Source organism: Cucurbita pepo, chromosome LG13, assembly GCF_002806865.2.
Source record: "Cucurbita pepo subsp. pepo cultivar mu-cu-16 chromosome LG13, ASM280686v2, whole genome shotgun sequence".
NCBI lineage: Eukaryota > Viridiplantae > Streptophyta > Magnoliopsida > Cucurbitales > Cucurbitaceae > Cucurbita > Cucurbita pepo.
Genome location: NC_036650.1, coordinates 4,066,946 through 4,087,688, shown reverse-complemented (window position 1 = coordinate 4,087,688; position 20,743 = coordinate 4,066,946). Strand labels below are relative to the sequence as shown.

Here is a 20,743-nt window from a genome sequence, read left to right as displayed (position 1 = left end):
CTTATGAGATTGCTAGCAACATGAGAAATATCCTCCTATTTTCACTAGTACGTCAGTAAGCAATATTTGGTGACCTAGGTCAACCAAGTAGGGCTCCTACCAAGCGGTAGGCATCTAGGAACCTGAGTCATCAAGCTTGACTAAGGTCAAATAGGAAGGCATGTCATGGAAATTTGAGGAGTTACTTTTTTGTGTAGAAATAGGTAGAGAGTCTAGGTCGTGATTCTATAAACCCGTTCGAAAAGGAGACAAGGGACTGCATAACTAATTTAGTTCATGATGAGTGTCTCTCGTATGTTAAAAAGGTTAGAGAGTCCCTAAGAAAACTCACTACACTGTAAAGTTGCCTTGAGAGAGGCGATGGACAACATGAGTAAACTAAGTAGTAGGCAGGCATGCGGGTCACTCCCCTAGATGTTGACGGTATGGTATTTCTTGCGAAACATAACCTTACATGGATGTATTCAGACTAGACTCCATATTGTCCTATGAGATATGATGAGATCGCACCTTAACCTAGGATACCGATCATTCACAACTTTGACTATGCAAGCTAACTAAGTATGACAAAATAAAAGTCAATTCATCTCGAGATGAGATTCACCATCCAATAGAATTGTGGCGCTAGAACTCAATGAACAACTTCAGGATCTTGAAAAGGGTATGTGATTGTAAGAGAATTGCTCATAACTCCAAAGCCTTTTCAGAAGCTCAAATAATTGTAGAATTAGACTCGAACTTTCTAGAGCGAAAAACCTGTGAAAATCTACTAGGATAAAAATTCGATGAGAACCTACAAGTATACTTACATTAAGTACTTTTATACTCTGTCTCTTTTTTTTCCACTCCCTCTGGATTGTCACAAAGACAAAGATAAAAGTAAATAAAATAAGATATAAAAATATGGTAAATTTTAAATTAAATTAAAACTAACCAACTATAATTAAAATCAAATTGAAATTCAATATAAGTCAGTATTGTTTAAGTTAATTACAAACGGAGAAAGAGTTTAAGATATAAATTTAACAAATGTAGACTCAAAATACATAGACAGACTCGCGTCCCAAGATGACCCCCTTATGACCACGAAGTTCTCGAACGCTCCCTCACTTTGACCAACAACCATCGAACACCTGATTTGCTATATATAGTTAAAAAGTAAGGGTACTAATATAACGAGTTTAAATATATAAACAAAATACAAAGTTCACTTTTGACGAAAGAAACTAAAGGACAAGTAAACAAAAAAAAAGTCAGTTTTGACGATTGAGTAAAGGTGGAGGAGGAGAGGGACGAAGAGACATGTGTATAATGACGTGTAATATTACGAAATAAAATAGGGGTAAAAATAAATTAGAGACTATAGGGAGAAAATAATCCAGTGGGGCCGCAGTTGGTGAAACCGAAGATGATCATCCTAGGAATTCAGAGTTGACCCCACATTTGATCAGATCCCAACTCAAAGAACTCTCTGACACCCGATCCAATGGCTCAGGATCGGGTTCCCACTTTCAAGTACACTACGCAATTCCACCTCGTAATTTGAACCCAAACGCGTGTCATCACCACAATTGTCAGCCCCACATCTCGTATTTACTCTTTTACCCTCCACACGTTTTGGCCGGTGCCACCTCCTCTCCCTCTCCCTTTATTCCATTAACATTCATTTTTATTTTATTTCTTACTTTTTAAACTTTTTTATTCCAATGTTTTAATTAATTAAAAAAATTGCATGATGAATTAGATAATAAATAAAATTTGATATTATATCACACGTCGAATGTGTTATTATTTAAGTTCACGTAGCTTTATCTTTTAAATAGATGACTGTGACATAATTTACGACCGTTAAATTAATTAATTTTGATGAATTTAAATTTTTTAGCTAACTTAAAAAAAAAAAAAAAAAAAAAAAAAGGCAAAATGACTCGTCCTAATAACCGTGGGGCCCGATGACAAATTAATTTTTGGAACCATCTATTCTTTTTAATTTTGTCTTCGTAGTATTTTTTTTAATTATATATTTAATTATATTATTTGTTAATTTTTTCCATTTATGTTTTTTATTGCTATTTAATATAAAATTTTAAAATAGGTGTTAGTGTGTTCTTGAATTAAATCACTAAAACGAAATTAATTTTAGTATTATTAAATTAAAATAAAATTCAATTATATGGTTGGAGGACGACAGCAATTAAATTGAATCAAATCCGTTCATATGGTCGCACAGAAGATCTGACCTAATTTTTCTTATTTTGATTGAAAAATAGATAAACAAAAGCACAGTAATTTTGTTGTCTGATCACAAATTTGTGGATAACTCAAAATTTAGTACAAATTACAAAATTATTGGAGAAGAAAATGATGATGATGATGATGATCCATATAAATTCTTATAAACCATTCCCAAATCAAAAATCTCGTACACAATTCATTTTACCTTACGAGAAATTCGATTGAGATCCTACGGCTTAAACCAAGAGAAGCCCGGCCAGAACAAGCCAAATCACGGCGGCGGTGGATCTCCGGCCGGCGGCGTTGAAATTCTGATCGATGGGATAGAGGTCGCCGGGAGGGCCGGTTATGTACATGAACGCGGAAGGCGGAGGCGGAGGGCAGTTGGGGTTCTTGTGGTCCTTCTTCTTGGGCGGTGGGGGAGAGTAGTAGGGGAGGAGGTCAGGAGGCGGAGGAGACGGCGGTGGGGGTGAGGGGTAGATCGGCGGCGGGAGAGATGGGGGGTTTTGCTCGCATGGGGTACACTTGACGGGGGAGTCGTCGAGGCGGCGGAGGTTGGCGGCGGTGGTGGAGGAGGGGGAAATTAGGAGGAGGAGGAGGAGGAGAAAGTAGAGAGGGAGCATTTTTGGGTTAGAGAGAAGTGAGTTAGGTGATGGGTGCATGTAAACTGCATAGAACTTTGAAGACTTTTAAGAGAGAGAGAGAGTAAGAGAGAGAATATTCGGAGTCCATGTTAGGGGCCCCACCGTCCGCCTCTCTCCACCGCCGTCTGATTCACATTGCTTTTTCTTTCCCTCATCAATATTAAATTAGTTGAACCAAATAATTGAGGTGTTAATATGGCTTAATAATTATTTTGGTTTTGGTTAGATTTTTTTCGATTTGATTTCGATTAAAAATTTTATCTGCTTTATCCATTAATATTTGTTTAGCGGGTCAATTCGACCCATCCAATTTAACTCTATCCTACTTTGTAAAAAGATTAAAAATATTTAACGTTTGTAATCGACATAAGTGATAACTATTTGATAGTTGAATTTTGTGAGAATTAATTTCAACCCGTATGGTTAATAAATAGATTTTTTAAATAATTGAAGAAAATAACTTGATGAGATTCAACTTCTTCCTATAGAGCTCTCGAATAAAATACATCCTTTGTGACTACACCTTCGAGGCTCAAAATTTTTTGTTAGATATTTTGTGTATTCTATTGTCATGGCTAAGTTTAAGGCATGACTCTGATACCATGTTAGAAATCACGACTCTCCACAATGGTATATGTTGAGGATTAATGGCATCCACAATGGTATTGTCGATGCTTTCCCAAGAGGCCTTGTATCTATGGAGATTTATTCATGTACTTATAATCTCATGATCATTCCCTAAATTAGCCCATGTGAGACTCACTCCCAACAATCCTCAACAACATCGAAGGGCTTCGTCAAAAAGTATATATATAGAGCAAAACAAAACGTACCCATTCGATACTTTTGGTCATTGATCGAAAAATATTCCATAAAACATTTAAGAATATGCGATCAAATATATATAAGTATTGCTCTTAATTGTATCTCACCCATCCATATATTACATATTATAGGGTAAATATTTTGTGGTGTAATGGGAAAAGAGTGAATAAAAAAGTAATGATAAGGAAAATGAACCAAAAGAAAAAGTATTAAGAGAATATATTCTCAAGGAATAAATTATTTAATATCAACTCTCAATAGGTCTTTGAATTCGAGTTGAGGAGGGAGCTGACCACCCTAAGGAGGTCAGCTCGGTCGACTAATCGTTAGAAAACTCGCTTAGGATTTGATTGTACTAACACTATTGAACTATTAGACCGATCAAGTAAAAACAGTTATGAAACATTAATATAAATATAAAAACTCATTTCCATAATAAAGATCGCAAATCATTCTATACTCGATTTAATATTATTTTAACTCGATATTAATTTAAATATCAGAGTGTGTTGGATAGGCTATGTTCCACAAATTTGCTTAGTTAACAATCATCATTATATTATTAATAATATGATTGATTATGAGTTCCGTTATGTCGTGTCGCACGGACACCTATCACCGTCAAATTAGATTAGAGGGAGGGAAATTTTGAGGTGTACACATGATCATGTCTTCTTTTGGAGGTATGCCCTGCATTTATATGTCCATTATCGAACACTAGTTGGTTTTTTTAGAGTCAATAATTGAACGGCATAATTATTGACACTTGAATGTAATTACAACTTTCTAGATATATTATTTATTTTTATTCTAATATTTTTTTGATTCATAAAAGGATATCATTATTTTTTTTATATGCTAAGTGGGCTTTAAAAATGCAGGTTAATTTATAGGCTCAATGCGTATGAGATGTTATCGAGCATGGTGATGATGTCGAAGACTGCAAAGCTAAAATGATTCTTATTGCCATCTACCACCATCTAAAAGACGTGCTTCTCAAAAAATGTTGTGAACAATGAATATGAGTGGTGAAAGAGTCAAAATACATAGGTCAACCAAGAACACAATAAGAACAGGAGTTTTGGATTGGTTAATGAATTGAAATTACCCGAATAAGCTTGTTGAATCTGCTGGAATTTGGCTTTGGCGTTGCTTAACAAAGCAGGGGCTGCTCGTCTTCTCGCCCACCGATCCGGATGCCATCGCTGCACCGCAACGCAACCAAAATTAGGCATTTCAATTTGTAGTTCAATCTAGCTTTTACCGGAAAATGGTATCTCCGACGGTACCATGGCCAGCCGCCGGTAAGCCCGCCGAATCTCTTCTGCGGAACAATCCGACCCGACTCCTAGAATGGTGTAATAAGAATCCGACCCGAGTTTATGCCGCTCCATTTCTTCGTGTTCGGATTGCGACACGATTGGAATAACTGCATTTATAGGACGAAAGATGGGTCCCATAGTGGACGATCCGGAAGGTTCTTGATCGATTTTGCTTGATGACGTGGAGGATCGGCAAGAACAGATATTTTTTAGGCTTTTAGATATTTTTATCCACTCCTTCTCGATCATTCATACTAGTCGTTTCCATTTTTTTTTTTTGTAACTAGTTTCAATTTTATTTTATTTTGGCTTTTTTAATTTATCAAATTATACTAAATTAATTTTAATTTTAAATTTAATTTTCGTTCATTGGACACTGAACCACGAATCTCATAATGATGTGATACTATCTACTTTAAGTATAAGCTCTCGTAAATTTGATATTGTTATTCTGAGTTATTTCATTTTGTAGTTGGTTAAAAATTATAATAAAAATATTTTTGTAAATTTGAATTAAACCTCTACAACTTAGTGAAGGAACCAAGTTGATTCGAGTTTTCTATAAAAAGTTACGAAATTGAAAAAGATTGGAAAACTCATGGAAAATTTGAAAATTTATTGTATAGGCAAGTAAATGAGCGACACGTAGCAGCGGGCAATTGAACATGGCGAGACTAGCGGTTGCCATGTGTCGAGCAACAAATTGAGCAACATGTCGACTTCCTTAGGAGATGTGTGTCACTTGTTCGATCCGACTCGTGACTATGTTCGATCCAATAATCTATGCCTGACCGCCACTTGCATACCAAAACCCTCAACTTGAACGGGTGTCTGAACCAACTCGATTCTGTTACAATCTTTGCGTGCATACCATATGTCACGCGAAAACTGCAGCTTGGCGCAAGTCATTGATTCAAATCCAATAAGCCACCAAAATTCAATCTTAGCTAGATTTGGTTTTCTCACCTTCATTTCGAGATTGACCATAATTTTATTTGATCTCGGACTTACTAGTGAATTTGGAGCCTTCAACAAGCATAAAAGAAAACTTGGAGCGGCATGCTACATCCCGATAAGTAACCACACATACTTTAGGTCAGTAATACTTGTAGAGGTCGCTAGAACTTCGGTAGCACGCAAGCGTATCTTGCCTTTGGTGATTAGATTAAGCATGAGTAGGACTTTAGGAATATCTTCCGAATAAAGCATGCATGGAGCAACCAAACTAAGATTAAAGCGCTAGAGCTAGAGCTAGAGCGGTTTACACGTTAGCCTAGGTTAGAACATTTCCAATAGACCTAGTGTCACAATCGTACTTTTTCAACAATGTGACATCTTGATCTTGACATGCTCATGACAAGTCTTGAAGGGGAACTCAAACCCCATTCACATTTTTCGTCCAACTTTGTGGCTACATTGGACCTTAAACAAGGTTTGTCTTCACCAACCGAACACAACTTGTGCGGAATCCAAGTTTGTTTAGCCACACGTCGCTCGTGCATGCATATTCAAACGTCCACGACTCTAGTCGAATTTCTTCTACACTAAGCCAAGTCATCCCGCTCAATATTACCTCTACTCTAAGCCAATATCTCTCTGATATAATATGTTAGTGATCATTATTGACAAGTTCTTTCCACTATATTTCAGATGACTACTAATAGAAGTTATGGCCAACAACTCCACTACCCTGTAGTTGCTTATTACAAGAGGTTATGAATTTAAAATAATAAATAAAGTCTTCAAAGAAACTATCAATCAAGTGCTATTTGTGACAACACCACGCTACAATTCAACTTTGCAAATATTAACTTTCAAAGGTTCAAATGGTCTTGTAGATGAAGAACGAACGCTTGTTGAATCTTCTTGGCCTTGGAACGTGTAAGAGATCCCGTTGAAACTTGTGGAACACCATGATTCTTATCACTATCGTAAGCAAGGTCACATCTCATAATCATCTAGGTTTCCATTGAACGATCCGTGCATCGTGTTGTCGTCCCATGTCTAGAGCCAACTAGGTCATTGCAACTTGCTCGAAAATATCAATTGAAACTTACCCATGTGTCATTCATCTCATTGGAACATCCCGAACATCCATCTATTCGAGTTCTATCAAGCCATTGGACCCTCCCGTGTGTGTGCTATATCATTTATGGAATCTATTCTGGATAGTAGGTGCATAATCTAACCTCTGACATGGGTTGGCACTCAATGTCAGCACACCCTTCATTGTCCGTGAAAAACCTTTTTCAAAGAAAGACGCATGAGATAATTGTCCCACAATACTCACCCACGTTGTGACACACATATGTGCCATAGGGTAGCTCGCTTAGGCCACAAGACCCAGGGGTGGTGGAGAACTGACACCATGCTTCTCCATATAATACATTTTGAGGCATTTCCAATTTTTCTAGAGTAGGTGTCTTTTTGGTGAACGATCATACAGTGTTGTGGAGCGTTTTTCCTGTGTCCAATTAACATCAAATTTGGCGAACCTTCATATTTCATATGGACAAACTTGACTCTAGAACTACATGCCCAAATTTCCTCCAAAACTCCAACTTTCGAGGTTAAGGCTCGAGACTCTACCCAACCCTTTAACAACCCTACCTTTGACAGTCATGTCTGCTCGTCGTCTCTATCTTGTTACACCTCGACTTATCTTTCGTGCACATCATTGTGGTGTGTTAGATAATGCACCGTCTCTTTAGTCGCATCATTACACTCGTCTTGTCTTGAACCTCGTGTGACCGGTTGGGCGCCACTACAGTGTTGCCATCTTGTCTTGTCGGCACGTGAGGGTCACAATCTACTCTCTTCTCGATAACTTTCTTGTGACACCTATCACCCTACAATCATGAGTGGAATTAGAATTCTAGACATGAGTGCACCTAGTGATCATATTAGCCCAATGAACCAATCTCAAGTATCAAACTTGAAAGGTGGATTAAACCATTTAGACGCCCTTAAAAATCTAGTAAATTTCCTCGGCATCTAAATAAAACTAACCCTTAAGTCGCAATCCTATTAAACCAACTCTAAGGAGGGACTTGAGAATAACAAATCAGACTTGAATATGATCAAACTCAAAAAGAAAATAAAACAATTCACATTCTGTTTCTGTAAATGAATCCAAACAAAAGCTACCCCAACTCTCAAACCAAAAAAGGCCAGAAGGTGAAGCTCTCAAACCACACCACAAACTCTGTTTGATCTTGGCTCATGATTTTCTGAGTTGATCCAACAATGAAGCAGCCTTCCGCCTCGCTCTCTCCGTGCCATCCTCGGAAAGTTTCATCAACGGCACCGCGGCGCCAAGCCTGGTTAACCATTCCAGCTTCTCCCAATCTCCCTTACACAATGCAAGCAGAACTGCCACTGCATTTTCCCTGCTGCGAGACGACCCCTTCTTGAGAACATTGGTCAAAACAAGCAATGAATTAGCATGCCCCATTGCAGCCTTGGCCTCTGGATGGCTGCAAAGAACTGACATTATATAAAGAGCGTCATCAACCAATGTGCCATTTGAATCAGAGAGCATTTTCAATAATAGTTTGACAATCCCAGCCCTGAAAGCTCTGCCTTTGTTCCCTTGGTACATACACAAATTCAACAGAGCTCCTGCAGCATCTTTCTGCCCTCTTGGGCTTCCAATCTGGAGGATTTCTATAAGGTCAGGGATCACGCCCGACGCCCCGATCATCGCCTTGTTCTCGTCAGCTAACGACAAGCTGTAAATCGTCCCAGCAGCACACTCTCTCCCTTCCATGCTCCCAAATTTGAGGACTTGGGAAATGTAAGAAAATGCACCATGAAGCATTATAAGTCTCTTGTTTGGCTCATGAAGTGAAAGGTTCAAAATGCATGAAATTGCATTCTCTTGTGTTGCAACATCTTCTGAAGTTAAAAGGACAACCAGCTGGGGGATTGCTCCGGCTTTTGCTATTTCAACTCTATGATCTGAGCTGCTTTTCGATAGCTGTCGGATCTCGGTCACTGCCGCCTTCTGCTCCTGTATCGACCCGAAAGAAAGGTGTCGAACCAACGTTTTGATCGGTAACGTCCTTCGGCAACCGTCCTCAAATGATCTGTACTTCTTAAGTTTCCTATTGGTTAATCCTTTCTCTAAATTAACATTGTGTTCTCCACACCATTCTGAGATCAAATTTCTCATAGCAAAATTTGGAGTGAGGATCAGAGATTGAAGCTGCTCTTGAGTCTTTGGACATGTTGTATTTCCTCTGTCTATCCATTTTTGTATGTTGGATCTTTCATATGTCTACAAATGATCATAACTAAGTCAGTCCCGAAAAGTTGTTTTCTCGAAGGAACAAATCAATGGCGATCGTACCTGTCCGGTCGAGACGATGATGGGATCGATCATTAATTCAAGGGAAATGGGACATAAGAAGTTCTCAGGAATTTCAATTACATCAAGCTTCCCAACTTCATCTTGGCTCTTGATGGATAGAACATCTTCCATTTCAGAATGAACACTTGAACACTCATTGAAACATGCATTTGAGTTCTTCAGCTCATCCGAATCGAAACGGATCAGATCGTCGCGGTTCGGAGGACGATGCTGAGAGCCTGGATCTCCATCATCAACACTAGACATGGTCTTGACATCATGAAAGATCATGGCTTTTACAGAACCTGTAGCTTCAAGCTTCTTATGTGTGGGGTCAGACATAGACTCATAGTTCTTTGATGCTCTCATCAGCTGAGCTCTGACCAAATCAACCTTAAAGAAACAAAACAAAAACTTTCTTAAACATTAGGGTAATGATTTGAAACTCAAGTGGAGGAATGAAGATGTTATGTTTACCTGTTCTTGTACTTCGTCTGCTACACAAAAGTGGTCGTATGGCAGATTTGAGAGTGCAGTTTCCAATCTGGATGTCACGTAATGGAATTGCAGAACCAATTTTTTGGTACCTCCCTCCTTAACAATGGCAAGCCAAGAACATATGCAAAACTTCATTTTTTTAATTAAAGAAAATATAATAATTTTGAACCAGTTGAGTCGTGTTTAGGTTGGTTTAAAATTAGTCTATCTCGAACCTGCTTTGATTACCGCATTTCAAAGACGTGAAGAAGACATGCGAAATTTTAAAACTAATGGAGTTTTAGATTTAATATTTATTTGATATTTAAAATTTTAAAACTAATGAAATGTTAGGTTTAATTTTTATTTCTAATTATCTTAAATTTGGTTTCTAATTGGTGGTTGACTTAAACATAAGGATGACATGGTCATTACCAAATGCTGACTATCTGTAGATAATATTTTTTTAATTTAATTTTAAAAAGTTATTTTTATTTTTTATATTTATTTCCCTTGTTCATCATGTAAAAATTTAATTTTGTAGAGTATGTTAGAGGAACACGACTCACCACAATGATATGATATTGTCCATTTGAACATAAGCTCTCATGGCTTTGATTTGGGATTCCTAAAAGGCCTCATACCAACAGAGATAGTATTCTTTGATTATAAATTCATGATCATTCCCTAAATTAGCTGATGTGCGACTTTCATCATCCAACACCTCCTCTCGAACAAAGTAAGTCTCTCCTTAATCGAGGCTTGACTCCTTTTCTTTTGGAGTCATTTGTTCGACATTTGAAGATTTACCAATCTATTGGCATAGCTAAGTTTTAAGGCATGACTCTGATACCATGTTAGACGAACACGACTCTCTCCATTGACATGAGGTTTTTTGGGGAAGCCCAAAGCAAAGCCATGAGAGCTTATGTTCAAAGTGGACAATATCATACCATTGTGGAAAGTCGTGTTCATCTAACAGATCTAACATATCTGAGTTTCTGAGTTGAAGGTTGAATTCTCATATTCTAAACTAAAAATTATAAACCAAAACAGAATTTTTAATATATTTTGAAAGGTCACGACTGCAAAAGGAAGAAAAAGAAGAGGAAGAAGTAGATAGCACGTAGAATGAAATTTCTGTAAAATCAAAGCAAATAGAACCGTTTTGGCAGGCCAAGAATTTGCCAAATCTGCACTGCAAATCTGAAACTCAGAAGTTCCGAGTTCTTACATTAATGGAAGCTCCACACCCAGCTCTGTTAATTTTCCAATTCTAATTTAATCTAATGGAAAGAGAAAGAGAACGATAAGGATGAACTCACAGTCGAAGTCGCAGAAACCTCGTCATCGTCGTATACAGAGAAAGTCATAGCGGCATACAGAAGGCGTTTCGCTGCCTGAATTGCTCCGACCACTTCCGAAAGGCAATCCAAACAAGAAGAAGAAGAAGAAGAAATAGAGTCAGTCAATGCCTCAATCTTGTCCCGGAAGCCACCACAAAAGTTTGTGATCTCCTCCGCCAGATGAATCAGGAGCGCAATCCGACGAATGAGATCGGTGCAGTCTTTCTTCATGACGTCTCCGGCTCCGGTGATGGACCTCCCTGACATCAGAACAAAGTCACGTACCAGGTCAAGAAGTTGCAGCGCTAAAGCACGCCGCCGGCCATCACCAACGACTTCGCTGCTCATTGCCACACTACAAGGACGTTAGGTATTTACTCTATTCTCTTGAAAAAACACAAATCAGAATCTTAAAGGGAAGCTGTTCGTCGTTTATTTATAAATTGCAGAAATTTTCATGTTTCCATCAACAAATACATTTTTATTCAGCTGGGATGCCAGAGAGATAATGATTCAGATTTCCACAACAAACCCCAATCCAATTTTGATTGACTTTGACACTGTCTTAATATGATATTTTATGAACCAATTTGGTTGCTGATGAGATATGATAATTAAACAACCTTTGAGACATCATTCTGAATAATAATTTATCCTATTAAATATTACGGTAAACACCGTTGTCTCTATCCATAAAACTGCCAAAAACACAAGGCTTTAGAAAAATTTTCCAAACAACGATACCTTTCATCCATGTCTTCTTTCTGTCTTTCTTTTCCTCCTGCTTTGAGGGTATTCATCACTATCTGATGTGACCCAAGGGAATGATCAAATTGTCTTTACCTTTCTAGGCCCCTGAATCTTTGCTGGCTTTGAATTAATTCCTATCTCTTTTTTTCTTCCAAAACAGCGTTCCATTCTTTTTTCTTATTATTACTAATATATTGTAGAATGAGGATCATAACGTTTCGAGGCTTTCCTACGAATAGAATCATTTGACGATACCAAAGATGTATTTCCTTATCAGAGGGGCCCCAATGGAAGCGGGAGTTTTTTCTTTGATAATATGTTTGGGGTATCTTATGTGACCCAAGGAGAATGATCAAATTATACATTTGATTATGTCATGTGGCTTAGTTTTTCATTTTGATCCAACAATTTAGTTAAATCTTCTTAATAGTCCCTATAGAGGGGAACGCGTTAATTTACGTGACTAATTTCTTATTAAGATTAAACTCTCTATGAAAATTGAATTCATTTACTATTGGTAGGACTATTCAGAAAATTCAACTTAAAGTATAGGGATAAAAATAAAAGAAAATCTGACACAGGGTAGAATGCAAAAACTATAATTTAACCAACAAATTCTACCTGGTGAGTAGGAGTAGAATATGTATGGAACTTTGCGAATTCAGTAGATCCTGCAGAGAGCAACATTCAAATTTAGCTGATCAAATTCCAAATCCAAGCTTAACAAAACAAAGTTCAAATTTAGCTGTTTATCAATATATCCCAAATCAAGGAATAAAACAACGGTACCGGATGCATCAAACAAACACATTAGATATCGTGAATCAGATAATGATGCTTTATGAGATGAAAAAAAATAACATTTATAATCATACACAATATAGCTGATTAGATACCTCAGTTGAATCGTTGAGGGGCACTTGAAACTGCATGGCCATTAGGAGATGTAATGGAAATGGAATGAATGTTGTTGATCCTATTTCTTCGCAGGGAATAAGGATCTATTCCTGCCTTGTGAGCTGCAACAACACCTATGGCTTCCCAATAATTTGAGACTTTTACCTGCACAATATGCTTAAATTAATCAAAAAACACAACAGCGACCAGGCAACATAGAAGGCAGATCATAATAGCTTGTTTTAGGTTTAAAAAGGCTCTTCAATTTTAACTTCGGCAAGCTTCTAGGAGGATGTAAGATCACTAAAATTCATTACTTGAACTTCCAGCTTGATTTAATTACAGTTTCTTCAGCAACAACCGAAAAATGGAAAAGAAAAGAGTTCACAAGTATTCCAATGCATACCGCCTCAATCCCAAGTGACTCTGGAGAATCACTGAGAACTGTTTCATTTTCCTCAACCGCAATAATAAGTGGCTGTGACAAAGTTAAAAGTACTTGGTCAATGTCAAAGTAGTAATCCGAAGCAGTCTCTTAGAACTGAAATGTAGTGACGTTAATGACCATACGAGACCCATCTGCACATCTAAGATGTATTATGTATACAAATTTGATACCTTGTGCTGTTTGCTTCTGGCAAAGGCAAGGGCGCCATCCCCTCCACATGCATCTATAGGTACAATGACACTATCGACATCATTTGCCAATATGCAGTCCTTCCCCAATGATTCAGAACTATTGCTCAAGTATTGAGGCGCATAGCTTAGCCCAGAAAGTACACATGGTAAGAATGTGTATCCTAACTGCAGCACAGAATTGAGGCCTTGATGAAAGCATGAGAGAGAGAGAGAGAGAGAGAACGAGACAGAGTTACCACCAAGAACAGAAATTTGAGGAATATAAGCATTTGCGTTCATGTTGTTAATAGTAGACATACAAGATCAAATCAAATGCTGTTAATAAATGATTACCAGAAAAATGAACTTTGGTTTGTGTGTATGCTGTGTAACTTTTCTTTTCCTTTTACTTTTTCTCAAATGTATCCCACAAATCATTGTTTCTTCTTGTTAAAATAGGTGATTCTTACGTATTGCCCCTCTCTTGTTTCACCTAAACATTGTTGAGTCTTGTGGAAAGCCATGTCATAGTCTTGTGGAGGTATCTTCAGCACGTAAAGTATTTTAACTAGCAAGTAGAAGTATCGCCAACAAGAACAAAATCTTTGTTTCAAAAATTTCAAATTGGAGTTAATAACTTCCTCCTTGTCTTCAACTAACCGCTTCTTTTCTTTCCTTTAAAAATATCAGAAAAAGAACCATTTCCCGCAAAATTTAAAGTCCATTACACACAATAACAGGGAGGATAAGTCCAGAGTATTACTAACCTCCTCTGCTGCTGATTTTGGAGATACAGATTTGCATACGGGAGTAGGCGATAAAGCAGGAGCATGAGCACATGGAATCTGAAACTCCTTCACCACAAGATGGCTGATAATAGCCTCAACCCCTGCCAAAGTATCAACTCCCTTCAAGCGACAGATTGCAAAATATTAGATACTAGTAGATAGACAATCAAGTACGTACACATCTCATAATTTTTTCTTAAATTGCATACTTGAACATTGCTTTACCAAAAACAATCACGTGAAGATGCATAAAATATTTAAATTCATATATAGTTTTATCAAGTCAAAGGATAAATTTAACTGGAGGGCTTGTCTTTGAAATAATACCAATTCTAACTACAATTTCAGAGCATATGAACGGTTTCTACAACTATATGCAGACTGCAGAGTCATAACATTTATGGTCTAATTCATAGAAAGATACACCAAAGAGTATACTCAATAGCTCACAAAAGTTCACCAGTAGAAGCAGTGGAACAGGTATGACCTGAATGAAGAATAACAAGAAATGGAGTAACTGAGGAATTTTCATTACCATCCCTTGTCGATAATTATCCGTCTCTTCAACATCATCATCTGGGAATCGTCCAACAACTGCAACTGCATTCACCTTTGATCGTTTCATCAATGCCTGCACAGCTCTCAGCAATGAAGCAGGGTGTCTAATCCTCCCAGTTGATTGCCCAGTTTTTGGATCAATCCACTTCTCTACCTATCAAACAAGCCATCTCAACTTTTATAATCATACATCAAGAAAATTTGTAATTCTTCCTCTCGAGGAAGACAGATCTGATCTCAAATCTGGAAGCACAACTATAAGCTATTTAGTGTTCATCGTAGTCAAAACTAACCAGCTAATGAAATTCAAACTATATATATTATTTGGCTTTACGTACTCGGTAGGCGTGAATAAGCCAAGTTAAATTAGATATCTCATGTGGGCAAGAAAATAGTACCATTAAAGGTGTCTCTGTGACAACATATTCCATCACAGGCAACCCAAGAGAGGCCCTAGCAGCATCAGCCACTTGCAAGTGACGAATTCGAAGCTCTTCCTCCATTCCAGCATCAAGAACCAATCCTACCTGATTCATTCAACTCTACAAAATACATTATCATGTTACAGGGAAGTCACTGAGGCACACCACTAGGCCTGGCAAAATACGACATATGACAACTAGTTCAAGGAAAAGATAAGAACATGAATTAACATATACCCGATTCTGGTGAACAGGCTGTAGGGCCCATGAACCTTCTGCAAACCGATCTAGTGCATAGCCTTCAACATACAGCACATTGGACATAGGCCAGTAAAGCATAGCTGCATTAAGCACCTAAAGAAAATTGCTCAAGTCAAATAAAAGCATATCTTTTATACACAGATAAAAGTGAGAGGAGGAGAATTCTTCTTCTTATTATTATTCCAACAAATGTGAAAACACAGATACATTTTTAGGGAAGGCATACATCTTAATTTATCGTGTCATGCGCCCGTTAGCAATCAATAAAAAAGACTCGAACTTTCGATAAGTCTTTGATGGAATTATATTGATATAGGAATTTTTATACATCGTATGCATTCTCATAGAATAACATAGAATTGAATTTTTTTCAAAAAGAAATTAACAAACTGCTGATATATTTTATTTTTAAAATATGTTGATAAATTAATAAAAATTTATAAAAAAAAAATTAATAAGCTATTTTATTAACCAGATAAGTATACTTTATCTTTTCCAAGAATGGACTAATATTTTGTAACATATTGTTACGATAATCATGTCTTCTGAAAACTAAAATTATACAATGCTACCGATCAAATGTGACAAGAAAAATAAAACTATGAACTAATTACATAATTTACTTTGCAGCGAAGATTCTGAAAATTTAATCATACTACTTATCAATAAAATTTTGCACAATTTCTGACAATAAACAAACAAAAATTGAAAACTTAATATCGTAAAATATTAAGGCAAGTTGAAAGAAGTACGTTAGGATGAGTTATAAGGCAATCAACGACTGAGGCAAGGGCACGAGCAACCGGAAGAGCGTCACCTGCGTATCCACCAATGGCGGCTCCTACGCCCGTCGGGACTATCATCACACTGGTATATTGCCTTTTGCACTGTGTATTCAGTTACAGACACAATCGTAAACCAATTAATGCAGTAATTTGAATTTCGAGTAACTGAGGAAAATCAAAGAGAGGAACTCACTCCGGCGGAGTAACGGTTGATGGCGGAGCATGTGACGACCGAATTTGCCGCCGGTGGCTGAGATTTGGTCCGGAATCCATTCCGGCAGGGGATTATCGGGAGTGGATAACTGAGATGAAGGGACATTCTGATGTACCAAAAAAAATGAAAATGCCGCCGATTTTTCTTACTGAATTATTATTTGTGAATTGAAAGAAGATTATTTAAGAACATATCCGAATTAAATAAATAGATAACTAATTTTGGCCCTTTAAGGTCCAATTCGAGCAGCCCAGACAAATTGGAGGCTCAAGATTGGACGAAAAGGGACTACTTTCCTAGAATTCAGCCCATTCGTATAGAAAGAAAATAGGGACCATTCGCAATTTAACACAAAATAATAACAAATTCGGCCCAATCTAAAAGTATTTACAAATGTGACGCAATTTTAATGATACACACTGGCCAAGTCATTCGGCCCATCTTGGCTCTACTTGGAGCTAAGGTGTCTCAATCCAATGTCACGTTTCATCCAACATCATCTTGATTTTCAATTAACATGACCTTCATGTCTTGACGCCATCCTAAATCACAGGGTGAAATGACCCACTTTTCGAGTGACTCGAGCCACAGACCGTTACTCACTAATGTGACAATAAAGAAAGATCCGTAAAATTTAAAACACTTAAACTCATGCCTGTACTTTAAAATTCAATTTAAGGTTTGCTTTTACAAAAGACAAAAGGAAACCACCAAAACTCAAGTGTGACGGGACTCTCTACCGCCAACAGCTCATGTGTCTCCACCTCGACCACTACATCAAGTTCCACCTGAAAGAAAATTGAAGAAGTAGGATCGAGCATATAAAATATACTCAGTTAGCACCTTGCCGTTAGTTCATAGTTTGTTATCAGGTTTTATTGATCTTAGTTAATACGTTCGGTGTCTTATTCTCATTTGGGTGTTCATAGTTTGCTAGTCTCTTTCATCATCATATCTCTAAGTTCTTGAGGCGCAACCTCGGTATCAATCTCATAAGGTTCATGTATGCTAAGGCTCAACCAACTCTAAGGTTCAACTGTGGACCCTTGTTGCTTGTGACAGGTTCACCAAAAGAAAGCTAATTAGCAAACGTCCTAATAGTCCCCACAAAGCACAAATCATACGTTATAAAACATCATATGTCAGTTGTATGGTTATCCAGACTCCTGACAATCACATCAGGTTTACGGTTAGGGGCTAGTTGGCAAACCCCTAATCGTCCCCGTATAATCACATAACTCACATGCATGAACAATAATCATAACCAACTCTTAAGGTACAACTGTGGGCCCTTGCCGCTCGTGACAAACTCACTATAGAAAGCTAATAGGCAAACTTTACCGTAGTCCCCACAGGGTACAGTCATAAGTCATAAAATATCGTAAGCCAATTCTATGGTTATTCATACCCCTAAAAATCGAATCAGGATCACGATTAAAGGTTAGTTGGTGAACTCCTAATCGTGCCCGTATAACCACATACATTACAAACATATGAAATAGAGATATAACATAGGGATCTAGCCGAGTTATGAATTTTAGTTCATAGGACAATGCATACATGTTTAGTAAACATGCATAACAACATTCAACATTTATAATAGGATTCCTATAACATGATTTGTGATACACTAAAGACATGCTTTCAATTTCGGTCAAATCATAGCTCTTTAGTTCATTCCTCAATAAACGTGAATCATAATGTTTAACGTGCTCTTACATGCATCAAACTAAATCATTTCATACTCAAATTTCTATAACCTACCTCTTATATCATACTTTTTTTGAGATGTCACATTCGAGTTCAGATCCTTAAAAATATCTCCTAAAGAAGAGAAAATATGAGCATGATTGAAGTTGGATAAAAAATCAGAGAAAATGTACTCATTGCGCCAACATGTCACTTTTTCCATACAGTATTGCGATTTTTCATATTTTTTTGCATTTTTTCTCCTCGTTCTTTCTCAGCTTTTAGCTCGTGTTTATGCCCCACTAGATCCCAATTTCTTCTACGGTCAAATGTCCTTGTTGTTGTCAAGCGAATACTCAGGTTTCATCGTTCACTCGATCATGCCATCAAGAACGAACCCATGTGTCATTCAATTGAACCAACCACTCACTTAGTTTTCTTGAACTATCCTTAAGTTTTATTTAAATGACTCTCCTTTTAGTTATTTCTTATCGATTTAGCAACGTTTTTGAATACCTAACTTAATAAGGGATCTTCACAAAAAACCAATTGAGGAATTTTGAGCTTGAGAGGGACACAAACTATGCTCCCGAATACAATAGCATCAATAAGTAGATACCTCAGACTTTTCTTCCGCAATAATTGTAGGAATTAATTGGTGTTGCCCTATAAAACTAAGTTTTGTATGCTATTATATAAATACGAGTGATTCCTTGAACCACTAAAAAAGGGCTTAGAACAAACGTTTTATTTGGTATGATCTAATAAAACCTAGAAAACGAGTATTTGATTAAATTAACAATGAAATTTTGTACTAAGGTAGTATAAGCTTAATTTGAAAGGATTACGAGCATGTTTAGAGCCTCAATTTTTTGTTATAGTTAGAAATAACAAAAATGCCACTAATGGACATTTGACTGTAGAAGAAATTGGGATCTAGTGGTAGAACATTTGACTTGAGTTTTTTTTGTTTAAACCCGATAAGGGCTTTTATTTTATTTTTATTTTTTGTCTACCTTGTTTTTGACCGATGGGTCTTTAGGTTAGTGGTAAACCACTTGATTGTAGATTAATTTATTTTTTTCACCCTTTTTTGTACAAAAATTTGCAATTGAATTGAATTGAGAGTTTAGTGTAATAAATTGGCTATTATGTCTCTATACTTATGTTTCACCAAATAATTGGTACAACTCAAATGATCGTGCTAGACCCTATTAGCGGTTAATTATTTTATGATCCTAGTACATTAATGTAAATGAGTCCTTAACTGAGTGGTAGAGCGTTTGCTTGCAAATTAAGAGGTTATCTGAANTTTTTTTTTTTTTTTTTTTTTTTAATGTCTCCACCACACTCATGTTCTACCCATGATTGGTACACGTAAAATCATCATAGGTTTATTAACCCACCAGAAAATGTAGCATTTGACTGCAGATTAAGAGATTATCGGTTTGAACTTGGTAAGACCATTTTTTTCACCTTTTAATTCAAATTATCATTGGCTAGTTGTACACTCAAACCACAAGAAAATTTCATGTTTCACCGAATTAGAAGTTAATTATTTTAATGCAAATGGGTTCTTAGTTCAATGTTAAAACATTTAATTACATATTAAGAGTTTATCGGTTTGCCCTTGGCCAATTCAAATAGTTATTGGCCACTTGAAAATGTTATGCTCGATCCTATTAGAAACCAATTATTTTCATGCAAATGGGTTCTTAGTTAAGTGGTAAAATATTTGACTACGGGTCAAGAGGTCATCGGTTTGAACTTGATACGGCCCTTTTCTTCACATTCCAACTCAAATCATAGGGTTGGATGTATGCTCATGGATCCTTAGCTTAGTGGTAGAGTATTTGACTGCAGAACAAAAAGCCATTAAGAGGTCATTAGTTTGAACTCAGTAGGCCCTCTTTTTCACCTTCCAACCCATATCATAATATCATCATAGAAATTGTCATGCTTCACCCTATTAGAAGTTAAGTTAATTATTTTAATCCAAATGGATCCTTATAGAAAATGTCATGCTTGACCCTATTAGAAGTTAATTATTTTAATCCAAATGGATCCTTTAACTAATTGGTAGAGCATTTGATAAAGGTTGTAACATAAATGCATTTTGTGTGCACATAAATGATAATTTAAAGATGAAAACTAGATATACAATAAAAAGATAATTTAAAGATGAAAACTAGATATACAATAAAAAGATAATTTAAAGATGAAAACTAGAGGGACCTCATGCATTTTGTGTGCACATATACAATAAAAAGATAATAAGATAATTTAAAGATGAAAACTAGAGGGACCTCATGCATTTTGTGTGCACATATACATCGGGTTACTTCTCCATTTATGATGAAAACTAGAGGAATCTCATGCATTTTGTGTGCATATATACATCGGGTTACTTTTCCATTTATGATGAAAACTACTCATGCATTTTGTGTGCCAATAAAAAGATAATTTAAAGATGAAAACTAGAGCGACCTCATGCATTTTGTGTGCACATATACATCGAGTTACTTCTCCATTTATGATGATGAGTATGGACGCTTACACTA

At 36.7% G+C, this 20,743-nt stretch overlaps 3 protein-coding genes and 1 long non-coding RNA gene across 6 annotated transcripts; all 4 read right to left on the bottom strand.

The window, feature by feature from the left end:
* Window positions 1–2,222: 2,222 nt before the first annotated feature.
* On the bottom strand, window positions 2,223–3,001 carry LOC111808896 (extensin-1-like). The gene has a single exon (XM_023695129.1). It carries the CDS (start codon window positions 2,895–2,897, stop codon window positions 2,472–2,474), a length of 426 nt encoding a protein of 141 aa, XP_023550897.1. The 5' UTR covers window positions 2,898–3,001; the 3' UTR covers window positions 2,223–2,471.
* Window positions 3,002–4,634: 1,633 nt separating this feature from the next.
* On the bottom strand, window positions 4,635–5,098 carry LOC111809252. The gene is made up of 2 exons (XR_002817197.1): window positions 4,994–5,098; window positions 4,635–4,909 (listed from the first exon to the last, which is right to left on the bottom strand). It is a non-coding gene; the product is annotated as an uncharacterized LOC111809252 (long non-coding RNA).
* Window positions 5,099–8,180: 3,082 nt separating this feature from the next.
* Window positions 8,181–10,185, bottom strand: LOC111809444 (U-box domain-containing protein 11-like). The gene is made up of 3 exons (XM_023695908.1): window positions 9,855–10,185; window positions 9,378–9,770; window positions 8,181–9,305 (listed from the first exon to the last, which is right to left on the bottom strand). Exons 1-3 carry the CDS (start codon window positions 10,008–10,010, stop codon window positions 8,247–8,249), a joined length of 1,608 nt encoding a protein of 535 aa, XP_023551676.1. The 5' UTR covers window positions 10,011–10,185; the 3' UTR covers window positions 8,181–8,246.
* Window positions 10,186–11,327: 1,142 nt separating this feature from the next.
* On the bottom strand, window positions 11,328–16,645 carry LOC111809445 (uncharacterized lipoprotein syc1174_c-like). 3 transcript variants are annotated; one of them, XM_023695910.1, is made up of 11 exons: window positions 16,473–16,645; window positions 16,247–16,381; window positions 15,471–15,587; window positions 15,210–15,338; window positions 14,789–14,965; window positions 14,233–14,373; window positions 13,466–13,651; window positions 13,254–13,325; window positions 12,847–13,012; window positions 12,572–12,621; window positions 11,328–11,460 (listed from the first exon to the last, which is right to left on the bottom strand). In XM_023695910.1, exons 1-9 carry the CDS (start codon window positions 16,596–16,598, stop codon window positions 12,848–12,850), a joined length of 1,248 nt encoding a protein of 415 aa, XP_023551678.1. In that variant the 5' UTR covers window positions 16,599–16,645; the 3' UTR covers window positions 11,328–11,460; window positions 12,572–12,621; window position 12,847. The 3 variants fall into 3 exon arrangements, with proteins under 3 accessions (XP_023551678.1, XP_023551677.1, XP_023551680.1); XM_023695909.1 differs by having other exon boundaries at window positions 11,422–11,540; XM_023695912.1 differs by lacking the exon at window positions 11,328–11,460 and adding an exon at window positions 11,477–11,555.
* Between the last annotated feature and the right edge of the window lie 4,098 nt (window positions 16,646–20,743).

What these genes read in the sequence shown, in the direction of transcription:
- LOC111808896 (XM_023695129.1), bottom strand. Translation starts at nt 2,897, where the DNA reads ATGCACCCATCACCTAACTCACTTCTCTCTAACCCAAAAATGCTCCCT.
- LOC111809444 (XM_023695908.1), bottom strand. Translation starts at nt 10,010, where the DNA reads ATGAAGTTTTGCATATGTTCTTGGCTTGCCATTGTTAAGGAGGGAGGT. An exon ending in CAGACGAAGTACAAGAACAG is followed by an intron (nt 9,771 to 9,854) that starts GTAAACATAACA and finishes TGTTTCTTTAAG; the next exon opens with GTTGATTTGGTCAGAGCTCA. An exon ending in TCATCGTCTCGACCGGACAG is followed by an intron (nt 9,306 to 9,377) that starts GTACGATCGCCA and finishes GATCATTTGTAG; the next exon opens with ACATATGAAAGATCCAACAT.
- LOC111809445 (XM_023695910.1), bottom strand. Translation starts at nt 16,598, where the DNA reads ATGTCCCTTCATCTCAGTTATCCACTCCCGATAATCCCCTGCCGGAAT. An exon ending in ATAATTATCGACAAGGGATG is followed by an intron (nt 14,374 to 14,788) that starts GTAATGAAAATT and finishes TGTCGCTTGAAG; the next exon opens with GGAGTTGATACTTTGGCAGG. An exon ending in CCAGAAGCAAACAGCACAAG is followed by an intron (nt 13,326 to 13,465) that starts GTATCAAATTTG and finishes ACTTTGTCACAG; the next exon opens with CCACTTATTATTGCGGTTGA.